Source organism: Galendromus occidentalis, unplaced genomic scaffold, assembly GCF_000255335.2.
Source record: "Galendromus occidentalis unplaced genomic scaffold, Mocc_1.1 scf7180000077487, whole genome shotgun sequence".
Lineage (NCBI taxonomy): Eukaryota > Metazoa > Arthropoda > Arachnida > Mesostigmata > Phytoseiidae > Galendromus > Galendromus occidentalis.
Window position 1 is genome coordinate 365,124 of NW_003805475.1, and position 12,685 is coordinate 377,808.

General features: G+C 51.4%; 1 protein-coding gene across 1 annotated transcript in view; it reads right to left on the reverse strand.

The window, feature by feature from the left end:
* Positions 1–7,729: 7,729 nt before the first annotated feature.
* Sol1 (CUB domain-containing protein Sol1) overlaps positions 7,730–12,685 on the reverse strand; it is a 78,377-nt gene continuing 73,421 nt past the window's right edge. The window contains exons 7-11 of the mRNA XM_029112235.1: positions 11,614–11,807; positions 10,010–10,185; positions 9,611–9,842; positions 8,505–8,561; positions 7,730–7,797 (exon numbers count right to left, since the gene is read on the reverse strand). Coding sequence (XP_028968068.1) covers positions 7,730–7,797; positions 8,505–8,561; positions 9,611–9,842; positions 10,010–10,185; positions 11,614–11,807 — 727 coding nt within the window. The remainder of the gene's footprint in view (positions 7,798–8,504; positions 8,562–9,610; positions 9,843–10,009; positions 10,186–11,613; positions 11,808–12,685) is intronic.

The following is a 12,685-nucleotide window of genomic DNA, read 5'->3' on the forward strand; positions in this document are numbered from 1 at the left end:
CATCGGGGTAAGGCTCGCATCAATCACAGGGAATTCCAAGAACTGCTCGACCTATGTGTCGCTCGCGATCACGAGCATCCAACGCCAGGACCCTTCCGGAACGACCTCTTACCTACACCACCAATATTACTCAAAGCTCTCCTCGATGCCTCATACCATCAGGTGGGATTAATTCCATTCAAACGGCTCGCGTATCGGAAGTATTCTTTTCTCGGAAGTCTCCTTCCCTCAAATGTATGCTCTCCCCGAGGGTATCCTCGATTCTGAAGTATCCTCTTCTCACGAGTATCCTCTCCACGGGACGATGCTCCCCTCGGAAGTATCCGCGTGCATCGTTCCCCTCCAGACGCTCAGAAATATTCCCCCGAGGATCGGATTGCGTCCCACACTTCCTGCTCACTCACTGACGGGGCGAAGATCTGCGGCGACACGCTTTCGTTGCGATGGAGCGAAAAGACTCTCAGGCGGCATTGTAATGAACAGAATGCTCACATGGATGCATGGGAGACTTCGTGGAGAGATGAAATGCTTCCGGTGGAGTTTTTACACGTTCTGAAGCCGACTGGCTGGCGTGATGGCGTCTGTCTGCCGGAGTTTCGTATCTTCGCCTTGGGCTCAGCCTCGCTCGCCGACGAAGAATCGGTATTTGTTCGCTGCGGTTCCGACTACGTGTAAGGATCGTCCGTTTGTGAGCATTATGATTCGCCTGGTTGCCATCTGTGAAGACGCTCGGATTAGCCCCGGGCGCTATAGATACGCTCTCTCGGATCGAACGTGTTCGCTTCGAGAATCGACACCTGCGGCGGCATCATGGAGCACCTGTGAAGCGATCTCGAACCTATGGCGCCGACTCTCCGATTGCGAGTCTCGAGAGACCCGGGCCGTGGAAGGGTGACACCGCGCGAACGATGACCGTAAAGACAATACATATTCGGTGAGTATCGACGTGGCAGTGCGTCTGATCGCGTGGTCGATACCTCTGACGCTGCTCCGGGCTGGAGCCCACGATGACGACGAGAATTATTACGACTCTAGTGTCAGACGATGATGAACATAATGGTATTGCTGGGAGCGTGTTCCATTACGGAGATGTGCCGGATACGTTCCAATATTGTGAGTGTATAATTAAATTGACGTGTGCTTAATCGAGTCGAGACGGAGCTTCTGCACGACCGACCGGCCGGGCAACGAAGCGGCTGGTCGGCCGACGCGACGCCGACGGTGTCTCTGAGGACCACATCAGTCTTCCGTCAGTCCCTCAGAGATGAATCCTCGTCGAATACTGAATGAGAACTAGCTCCAGCGAACGAGCGATTTTTGCCAGACCCAATGTTGCTAAGGCCTTGCCAAGCTGCCGCAGAAGCTAAAGGCGACTATCTGTATAAGAAGAAGAAGTGACGGCCGAAGCGATGGAAACCTCCTCGAGGGAGGAGCTTCATATATTCACAAGACCGGCGGTTCAGCACGGGAGAACAAGGCAGAAGGAAGCAGCTAGACGTATGGCAAAGAATGCATCTTTTGTGATGCAGCGATGCCCTAATAGCAGCCCAGTGCCATTGCGGAGCTCATCCATTGATTTGATGCTAAACGTCAATGTTCGTTGGGAGTATTTATCACGTTCTCCATCGGGTGTTTATGGGCACCGTGCAACGTGCTCCGCGGAAAAATTGAATATTCCAACGGAGCCCCTGAGAGACACCCGCCGTATCGTTGAGGGAATAATATCCGGGGGAATGGGATTCGAATGGGAGACGTGGAGGAAATTCCGGGCGCTCGCCTTCAAACTTCGCTGATCAGGCACGACCTCCGAGTCTTTAAGAGAAAACTCGAATTTCGGGGGACTGAGCTGATGTACGATGTTCTGGTTCGATTTCCGTCTCGAAGAATTATTGGAGTCTTCGGGAAGCACGAAATATATCAAGGGGGGAATTCGGAGTCCACAGGAATATTTTTCTAGGAGCGACGGACAGTTCTTTTCGCAATTGTCCCCGTGACACGGGCTGCTCCGTTCCGGCGCAGTCCATTCGCGAGATAAGTCAGTACGTGACGTGCAGAGGATTAAATATTGAGCCAGCCTTGTTCGCGTACCCAAATCGTGAATTATTTCCGCGGTGCTCTTTTCTTATTGAGAGATCCCCGTGATGGCGTCAGTCAGAGGTAGCGCTACAGGAGTCAGCCTTTCCCTCCATGTTCCATTAGCTAAAAACTAGAGTCAGGGAATATTCGTGATGCCGGGAATCTTTGAATATGCGACGTGCAGGGAACGAAGTCGTCTCAGGCAGATTTCGCCGCTTTGTCACAATCGAGTTCTGCAGACGATGCGTCTGAACAATCCGCGGGTCTAATAGGAGTTCCATACTTCAGAGTTTCGCGAGAAAAGCTCAGCGATGTGATTCCCCTCCCATTTCGATCCAGGCTCAAGCCTGGGCTCTGATCAGATATCAACACATCGAATGCGACAGGGAAGGTCCCCTCCTCGGAAATACTCATCTCGGAGTAGGGAAAAGGGATTCCAATTCAAGTGTGCACCAGACTGACCACTTCTTCTCGGAGCTTCTGGAGTGGTGCGACAGGACTGCAGGGCCGGAGTGGAACGAATCTTCTATGACTTAGTGGACGCGATCAGTCCTTTGACGAACGACCGACGGCAGCACATCAGCTGGGGGGAATCTTCCTGAAATGAGTCGGCTCCTTGTGTATGACATCATCGGCCCTGTCGCTGACGGTTGGGGGCTTGCGGAATAACACTGCCGCCCCTCCCGCCGCATCGATGAGTGCCCCGTCCGATGGAAGCCTCGCTGCATTGTTGTTCTACTCGACAGGATAGAGTCCACTCGTTTTCGTGTGAGCGGATTGGTCGCCGCCCCTGTGTTCATTCGCACGGCGCTGTTCTCCGGACAAACAGATCACTGATTGACGCTGTGTCGTATATCGTTTCGGAATATACGTACTTCGGCCGCGAGAAGTTGTCCCGCTAATGACAAAGCTCCATCCCACTGAGAGGGGCTCGTTCCGGAATTCCAAATCGATGTCAATCTTGGTCTTTGTCCGACGAGCTGTTTCTCGGAGATCGCTGTCTTGTTCGATCGGTTGATCGGAGGGAGGGAGTCGCGAGCGGAATTCCCGGAATCGCCGTCCACGCTCAGAGGAAGGGATTCTGACTCTCAGCGACGCTCCCAAACTTCCCAGTTCGGTAATACTCTATTTCTCCATCAGAACTCATCAGTCGGGACAGCAGAATCAAAATCGGAATCGAAGGAGGAATGTAAACTAAACATCAACTCATATGGGAGGAGCATTCTGGTGATAATCGTATTTCCGTGAACAGGAGTTCCGCAACGATCGGTCGAAAATTTCCGACGGAAAGTACTCGAGGAACAGCGAGCTGAACGGACGTCGGTCGCGACGCTCTCCGCTCATGCAGCGCGTAGACTCGTTGCCCTCCAAGTGATGGATTGCTGTATCGAGGTTCCGATATTCATGTCAGATCATGGAGTTTTCCACCGCGCTGCCACTACCGACTACCTGGCAAAGCAGTCGGTCGTAGGCTCGTCCATCGACGCATTCAAGCGCGTTGTTTTAAGTAAATACGAGCCTCGGGAAAGCGCAGGGGCGAAATGACGTCGAGAGTGCGGAGCGAACGAGCTTCCCGCCGCGGCGTGTTTCTCTATGCTGCGCTATTGCGTCGATACGGATCCCAATTTCAGCTGGTGCTCGCCAAAAGAAAATATGTATGCCTGCTGGGTCCGCTCTCGCTCTACGTAGGACCCGTTCGGTCCCTGTCGGTCTTCGAGAAAATATCCGCGTCTGTTCGCGGAAGCTTCCTTCCCCCAATGGGAACCAAAAAGCAAAAGATCTCCGGGCTATAAAACCGCCACCTCGAGTAACGGGAGGAGAGCCTTGCGAGGAGCACTCTTCGTCGAGCGTGCATGAGAGAAACCACTACCAGTGGTTCTTTGCGTTCCAAGGAGGAATGACTTGTCGGTTCCTGCGTTTGAAGTGCAAGGGTGGCGAGGTACCGGATGCATGAACCGCCCGAAAAGGTATGCAGTGTCAAAATGAATACCTCGGAAGATATCAGTTTCTACAAATCTCGAAGCTACGAGCAGTACTCCGAAAAACCCTCGGGAGAATGTCCTGACTTTTCTCGGTCACACCTATTTCTAGACTCCGCGTTTCCTCTCAAGGTTCTCCGAGTCAGGAGGAACGCACTTGCGTGCCAGGTGCGCCTTTCCTCGCGAATCTATCATACGTGGACCCGTCGACTTCGATCGGAAGACATGGTCGCTTGTAATGCATGATGCCGATTTTCCCTCATTCCCTCGACAGGCGTCCTCATTTCTCCGGAAACAATGAGCCAATTAGAGAAGGTCGTTCATTTCGCCCCATCGAAACTGACGATGGTGTCATCACGCCTCCGGGCAATTTTTTTTTGGTGGCTCAAATCGCATGCTTTCGGAAGGTATTCGGTCCCCAGAGTGCCTCAGCTCCGCTTCTTGATCTTCCCCTTCCCTCTGGTGTGCTACCCTGGTTCGGTGCGTCAGGAGCGAACGTTCGTTTTGTGTTCACTGTCCCCGCTCCATACTGGCGGCATGAAAGGTACTAGATAGGTGAGATGGCAGAATCGCTATTGAGAGCGGAGTGAGCTCGCGCTTAACTCTTCTCGAGTCCTGAACTCGAAAATGACGCTGTTTGCCGCTGACGTGCAAATCCTATGGGAGACGGGTCGGGAGCTCTCCGTGCGCGATTCCATTGTGCACGGGGCTCCACACGCTGTTAGAGGCGAGAAAACGACTGACTGAAGGAGTGAATGAGTGGGCTTCAGCGCATGTTGTTCCTGCTAGTGCCGCCTCCGCTGTATTAACATGATAATCCCTGCAAGCAAGCGCTATTGTGAAGAGGTTCTCCTTTTCACTCCTGCTCTCCGACGGTCTGGCGTATGGACCCCGTCAACAGAGCCCACGTTCGTCGACTGTATTTCGATGCATCAGACGACGGGCCGCCCCTTCGTCGGAGCAAAGGTCTGGCGTGGACTGACTGCGAATACTTCCGACCAGTCCGGCTGGGACGGAACTGGGACTCCGGCACAGGAACATGTCGGCACGAGGATTCGGTACCGATGTTGCAACTTTTGTCTCATCTTGGAAGCGCTCCGATCTGATCGAGCACCTCACTGCTCGTCTCGGCACCTTGGCTCTGGCGTCTCGGAAAATGTTCCCGTTCGATATGCGCCTCTGCCATAATTCTCAGGAATGACCCGAGGACATGAAATCTGTGTTTCCGGATAAAAACTAACGAGAAAGAAACATGCCACCGCGCAATGAGAAATACCTCAATTCGTTCTTGAGTCGGCAGAGGGCCGGCCGTGTGAGTTCGAGATTCCTTCTCGACTTCACGGTTGAGTTTATGGCGACAGCCGGACGGAGGACTCTCCACCGCTTTCTTGGGAAACGATAATCGATATGATGTCTCTTGCAAATGTTCGCGCAGAAGCCAAAGTCCGACTCTGCTTCAATTTCTATTAGCCTTAGTCGAACCGGGAAAGGAATAAAATTCAAAGAGCAAAACCCAGCGAGAGGGAACGAGCATCGGGATATTCATCGTATATCGGTCGGTGATGACGAGAAGCGAGAGCTTACTCACTTCAAAAGTCGATCGAGCACATCTATCTCCGGCCGAGAAGAACTCTTTCGATTCGTCAATGTTTTGCTTCACTGCCATCCCGATCGATAGAGTCGAAAGCGTCTCTTCTCCTCCGTCGTGCAACTCCAGGAAACTATCAATCTCCGAGGATACTCCTCGTCTTCAAGACTCGCACCTCCCAGAATCGAGTCAAACTCTCGACATCCTTCCTCAACGTCTCGTACTCGATTTTCTTTTGAATAAGGTACACAACCCTTGTTCCAGACGAAAGAAAAAGTCTTCTCGGGCGCTTCTCGACGCTGCGATCGCTATCGGGACGAAACAACCGCGAGGGTCTGATTAAGCCTTTGCTTATCCTGCGTCGCCGCCGTCTAATCAGAACAGGAGGCCTCGCTCTCGCAGTAGCCGCATGACTGCAAACAAAAAAAAGCTAAACAAGCCCAACAACGCCGACGATGAGGGCGACAGCAACACGGAGAACAACAACAAGACGCCGACGAGAAGCGTCGACAAGCTGGGACGTGCCCGGGGGCAATATTGAACTCCTTGGAGAAGTTCAGAATGTTGCAGGAATCCTTTCGCGGCTACAGGACGCCAGCTTTCAAACTGCGGCGCGAGTCTATGAATACTAGTCATTCGTTCCGCTGTTTTCCGGTTCAGCAGGCCAACCAGCTATCGAGCAGACGGGCGTCTCGTGTGACGTCTAATGGGAGTGTCTACTCCGTGTCTACTATATGTGAGAATCATTGTTCTCGGTTCTTGTGTTCCTAGAAATTCGATCGGCTCATCCCTTCTTCCAGCAGGATACTTGGACAAGCGATCAGAGGGCCCAGGAAGCCTCCTACTCGAGTACGCTGCCCACAGCCGCCGATGAGAGCCGATGAAACCTATGATTCCCTTTTATGAAAATGGCCTCATACCCCGAACATGGCTGCGAACATGCATCATGAGTATCAAGGAGAACAAATGATTTCAACGTAATTTTTTAATAAACTTTGGCTGTGACTCACTCTTTCTCGATATTCATCTGATCTCCGTTCTAAAGAACATCCGCGTCGACAACATGTCGATCTCATCGACGATTCATTACTTATATCAATTCCCTGCTTCTCTTGTTCCACCTCCGGGGTACCGTCGTTCTCCCCGTCCCATCCGTCAACGTTCACATCATCAAATTTATTATATGTTCATGGGAATGTGATATACGGCTTATGTACAGACAATGTGTTCAAAGAAAAAATAGAGACAGAGGAAAACTCCATCCTGGATATGAAAACGAGCATTTCCCTACGAAACGAAATTGCTTATCGCACCTGCGAGGAGCACAAGATTCTCGTCGATGGTCGCTGACAATCGAATCGGATTCCCTATCGAGAAATCGCTCCGATCCGCCTTAGAACACAAGTGAAACCGAGGGAAAAGGCACGGGGACATCGTCCCGTGCGACGCGTTCGATCTCGACGAGGTAAGCGAGGGATGGGAATTCCTGTGACTCAATCGTCAGAGGAAAAAATTGACCGCCGCACAACAATTTAACATTATGAGACAGAATTCTAGGCCTTGGAATTGTTCTTCCTCCCCCAGATCTTATCCAACCGAAACATTTGGCCGGAGGAGGGAACAGACATGTTGAGCGAAGGAGCCTGGAGCGTCCGAATCATCGATCACGGCTCGCTGATGTTCCATCAGATGATGACATCGGACGTCGACACTGTTCTTCCGATTAACAATTAGCTGATACTCGCCCGTCGTTGCTGGTGACAGCGACGACAGTGGCGGGAATATCACGCTCGATGACCGCTTATGACAAGCTACTGGATTCATTCAATTCATTCTCGCCATCAATCAATTAATCAGTGGAGACGATCACGACGTTGCAGTGATGCCCCGCGTTCGCGACGTCGGGCTTCCAGTCGACGGAGGTTTCGCAGCTGTTGCGGATGTCGCTGGATATTGATTGATGATTGCTGTTGGTGTAGGCACCGCTCCGGGCTCGATTGTGCAAGACTTCGTCCCTCTTTTCGCTGCTGTCTCTGAGTTCTTGTTCCTTCACAAGCTCGCTCGTCCGGCGGCTCGCTCCATCTGCTCAGTTGTGGGTACAGACTCGACTTATAACTAGGGCGAACAGCGTGATCATCGGGAGCGAAATCACACCTGAAGATGAATGAAAAAAATTGAGGATTTGAATCGAGCCTCAAGAAAGCAGAAGATTGGACCGCCTTCTGTGTGCTTGTTTTCCGTGCAGAAAATCCGGACCCCGGAACGAAACTCCGGGATGACCCCTAGACGATTGGTCTCGTCAACTTCTGTCGCAAAGGTGAACGTCCGATAGAGGAAATATCCAACGCAAGTCACGACTTCCGAGTATGGAGCTCCATTGGCTTCAAACAGCCAATAAGACAACGGTCGAAGTCCCAGTCTGGCGCTTGCTCTGAGGAGGAGCTCAATGTCGTGTATCTCTCACTATGCGATTGATTCCACACATCGTGACGTCACCTTCCGATCCTACTCGACCATCTGCGAACACCATCTGTGTTGTTCAGAAACTACGATCCACTGGCGAGGCACAAGCTTCCAGACGCTAATTGGGCCCTTCGCTTCGAGTATAAATCTTCCCGACTGTTCTTCGGCTCCCTCACGAGATGGAGAGCAGAATCAGAAATGGAATCAAGACAAATGATGGCGCCCGAAACGAGCGGCGATAACATTACAAACGACAGCATTGATATTTTCATCTCGAAAGGAAACCGAGGGAATCGGCACCATCTGCACTCCTGGTCTGAGGGTGTCCCGTCGATTGTCCTCTGCTCTATACCACTCCCCTAGCTCGGAGAGACCCCAGACACGTTGCTAATACTCACCGTGATATCTTGTTGAGGTTACGCTGACGTTATGAACATGACGAATCCTACCTGTTTCTGTAACGGATCGTAAGAGTTGGCCGTGATTAATTTCTAGCGAAACTATCGAGGGGGGCTCTGAGGGCTCTGTCGCCTCAAAATGAAAAAAGAGGGTACAAGGGAGGAATTTTTTTAATGAGTAGGATCCCTTGCTTGAATTTGAATGCTCCTCGAGGAGTAACGTCATTCTCTATGAGCCGCATAGGACTGGCAGAGAATCGGGTAATTGATCAGCGTCGGATCGCGAATCATTGAATCGAATAGGCTCGAAAACGTTTCGAATTCCGATTTTCTGAGTCTCGGCATCGCTCGAAGAATTTAACTTTTTGCTCTTTCGGAAGAAGATGGAATCGGTGCGACGACTAGATTATTTCAAATACAACATGACCTCTCGATGGGGTTCGACCGTTCAGTTTAGGGTGAATAGTCTATAGAGACTCGGTGTTGAAATCAGGGACGACATTCGAGGCTAAGTATCTACACCTACTCTATCAACGTGGCTCTATAAAGATAGAGGGAGAACGGCGTTGAAGTCTACGAACCTTCACGTGCAACTTTGTCTCGTCACATACATTAACATTAACAACAGACTGCAGGCGAGCGTCAGGACACTCGTACTGTGGTTCAGACCACTAGCTGAAGTTCTGCCCGTGGAGTGGGACGGTGGTCTTGGTTTCGGATCCTCGACTGTTTAGAGATACGAGCAATTATTACTTTTGTGATGAAATCCTCCATCGTCGCTACCCTGAGCTTTCGGACTTCGGGGATCAGGAGCGATTCCATGAGGAAACGATTCGGCTCCCGGTGCTTCCGGAGTGTCTACAGTTATGGGCTAATATTCTGATTATTTGTCTGAACTTTTCCTGAGGAATCGTATCGGGATGCATCGAGCCCAAACATATTCATTTTATATTTCAGACGTGTCTTGAGTGACTCGATCGGTATCGAGAGAGAGAGAGACGTTTCCAGGTGGGTGCAGACATATTCTTTCTTTGTTTCGCATACGTGAATCGAGTGTGCAGTGCGTGAATACGGATTAGCATTCGTCAGGTTTAGATTCCACCTACCGTGAACGCCGCGGAACTGATAGAAGGCTTCGAAACCGGTTCCGTCGAATTTATCATTGGAGCGAAAAGCTACCCGGAAGAAGTCCGAGTCTGATTCGATTTTGTTCGGCTTCATATTGCCACAATGCCGAGGTATTTTTCGGTCTACGGTTTTGAAGTTGGAGAACTCGACGTAGTCAGACGCCGTGTCCGATGTGCAGGGAGGTACGCCTTCGACATCGAAGTAAGCAAACTGGAAAGATGAATATTCATCCGTTTAACGATTATGACGTCGGCACCCATTTTCGAGAAGCTCCCGGACTCAATGGCACGGGAGCTAATGTTGGAGCAATTTTCTGAACGGTGAAGGCTCGACGGGGACTCTCTCTAATTCAGCCATCAGACAGGCACAGGGCTTACCTGAATGTGAATCTTCTCCTTGTCCTTGCCATAGAACAAGTAGTGACATTCGGTGTCTCTTGGGTACACTCCTGGGTAGTTGGGAGTGGTGAACGTCCCATTCGACACCTCACTGCTGTTGTAGATGAACGTGCAGACACCTTGCGGGTCTTGACGACCCGAGGGAATCCCAAAATCTGAAACACGGGTTGCTTCAGCCACGAGCAGCTCTCAGTGTGCAGGCCTGCGAGGAAGCGCCGACTTCCACCGAGACACACAGCCTCATCAAAATGAACGGTCGGTCCCACAGCTTCGTGTAGAACCCGATCTGAGCATGATTGCGTCCCCGAGCAAGAAAGGAGCCGACAGGAGGTCCTGGTAGTTCCCTCCTGGCTCAAGAGAAGGTGGAGCATTCAGAGACTCCGATTCCATCTCTACAGAAGCTCCGGATCGTTCCGGATCCTTCTCTTCAGGAAATCTCGTCAACGGCTCACCCAAACTCGGGAGGAACTCGTACGACTTGCTCCCCGACGAATCCGTGCAATACCTGGAGTCGGACAACCGACCATGAAGTGACCGATTCGACCGGAGCTCGGAGAAGCATTTCCGACGAAAACTTCCGCCCCGCAGAATCGTCGAGCACTCGGGGCAATAAATCCAATGGGAGCCACACTTGGCATCCTCCCATCGGAACATAAAATGCCATAATAGCGAACGGTGTTCGGCTCCGGCAACGGCTGCGTAGCCGAGCTCACCGACTCGTGCTTCGGCTGACTTGTTCCTCCTCGAACATGATTCAGTTCGGTTCCTAATCGACCGAAAGGAAACCTCGGCGCAACACAAAGACGAAGGGAGGGGTGTGCACCCCTACCCCGAGAGCTGAACCGAATGTCGAATATCTTCATACTTTTGCCAGCCGGGAAAACAAATTCGCTCTGACTCCCGGACATAAATCAGTCAGATGCCGATAAAGGCTATCGGAGAGGGGGGAAAGACGAAAGTTTGGAATTGTTCATTAATTTTTATTCGGTGTGCTGCCACTTCCGTTCTGCGGAAATAATTGAGGCGCTTGATGAATGGATTCTCGCATTCGATAGCTATTCAAATTCTTCTGCGCGCTCTGTCGAGGATCCTTTCGACTCAGTGAGGAGAACTCGGGAACAAACGAAGGAGTCAGCGGATTCACTGACTGACTGACTGTCTAACTGACTGCCCGGCTGGCTGGCGGAAGCTTTCAAGAGTTCGAGAGCTTGAATCTCGAGATAGAAGGAGTCGGGAGTAAAGAAAGACAAAGGAAATCGTCCCGACCGCTGGAAACGCGGCACGTCGTCATTGGTCCTGAAGAGGAGGATCCCTACCGAAGATCGCGTGATCATTTCCAATTGAACTTTGCTTTTGGAACGTAATTGGAAGAATTTGCAGAAAAGATGTCCGCACCTGACCGCCCCGACTCCGACCATTACCGGCAGCCCATCCCGGGCGAGTCGAGGAGGTCAGGCAGGAGCTCCGACTGAGTCTTCAGAGCGAGGCTCGATGCCACCTTCCCCTCTTTCGAATCCTCAGTCTTCGATAGTTCGTTTTCCTCGAGTGAGATGTAAAAACTCTCTGTAGCAAGCGATACTCACTAGTTACAAATTGATAGATGGCTCTGAACCCCTGGACGGGCTGGGATGCTGTAGCATGGCTCTGGAAGATGACCGTCATCCGATGTTCATTGCTCATTATCTGCACGGGCAAAGTGTTCCCGCAGAAGTTGTCCACCCGTTCACGTTGTCCTTTGATCGTGATGAATACCACGACGGAATCGACGTTCTCGCAACTGTAATTGACAACATGAGCCCGATTAATATTGCTCTCGGCTTCGAAGGCTGACCACTTGTCAAAAATCGCTAGCACCTGGTTGGGAAAATAATTATTCTTCCTTGATGGAATCGACTCGGCGGTGACTCAGAAGACAACGCGGTGATTGGGGAGAAAGCGCGTGGCCTTATCCGCGTCGGTTCTTCTCTCCTTTCCGCACCACAGATAAGGAGAAAGTCCGCTCGGGATTGATCGAGTGAAGTGAAAGAACCCGTAAGGGGGACTCCGAGCAGTAGACGAACTCATATGTCTAGCGCGTGTGCGGCGATGCCGTGCCGTGAGAAGATTTGTGCCGAGTCTTATATTCGGCCGGGCGTTTCTTTTCTCCATTGATGCGACTATTGCGTATTTCCGGTACGGAGCGTCTGGAGGGCGGCGTTCCACTCAACCACTACCAGTTCATTCACATGCACGCCACTCGTGGGCCCTCGGGTTCTCAGTAGTGCGGTCGGTAGCCATTGCACTTTCAAGTCAATGTTCTGGCCCCGAGATCCATCAGCCGGCGGAGTTCGCTGACACTGGGCCTCGTATTACGTTCAATGGGAATGAAGCAACTAGGGGATTTGTTCCATCATGAATGATACGGTAAAAACGGGAGTCTTCTCAATTCCGACGACTTCTGGATGCGTCGAAAAAACGTCTGGTGACAGTCTCATGTTCCTCCGAGAGATTCAGAAGCTCTGAATGAGAACCAGAAAAGGCTGACCGGAGGTTGTCCGGGAGCTCGTTGAATTTTAGGTAGTATACTCATGGACGAAGAATCCATGTCATGTACTTCAAGCCAGCCAACCAGAAAACTGTGGGACTAGAAGTTCTGAATTCATGATTTCACGGAAT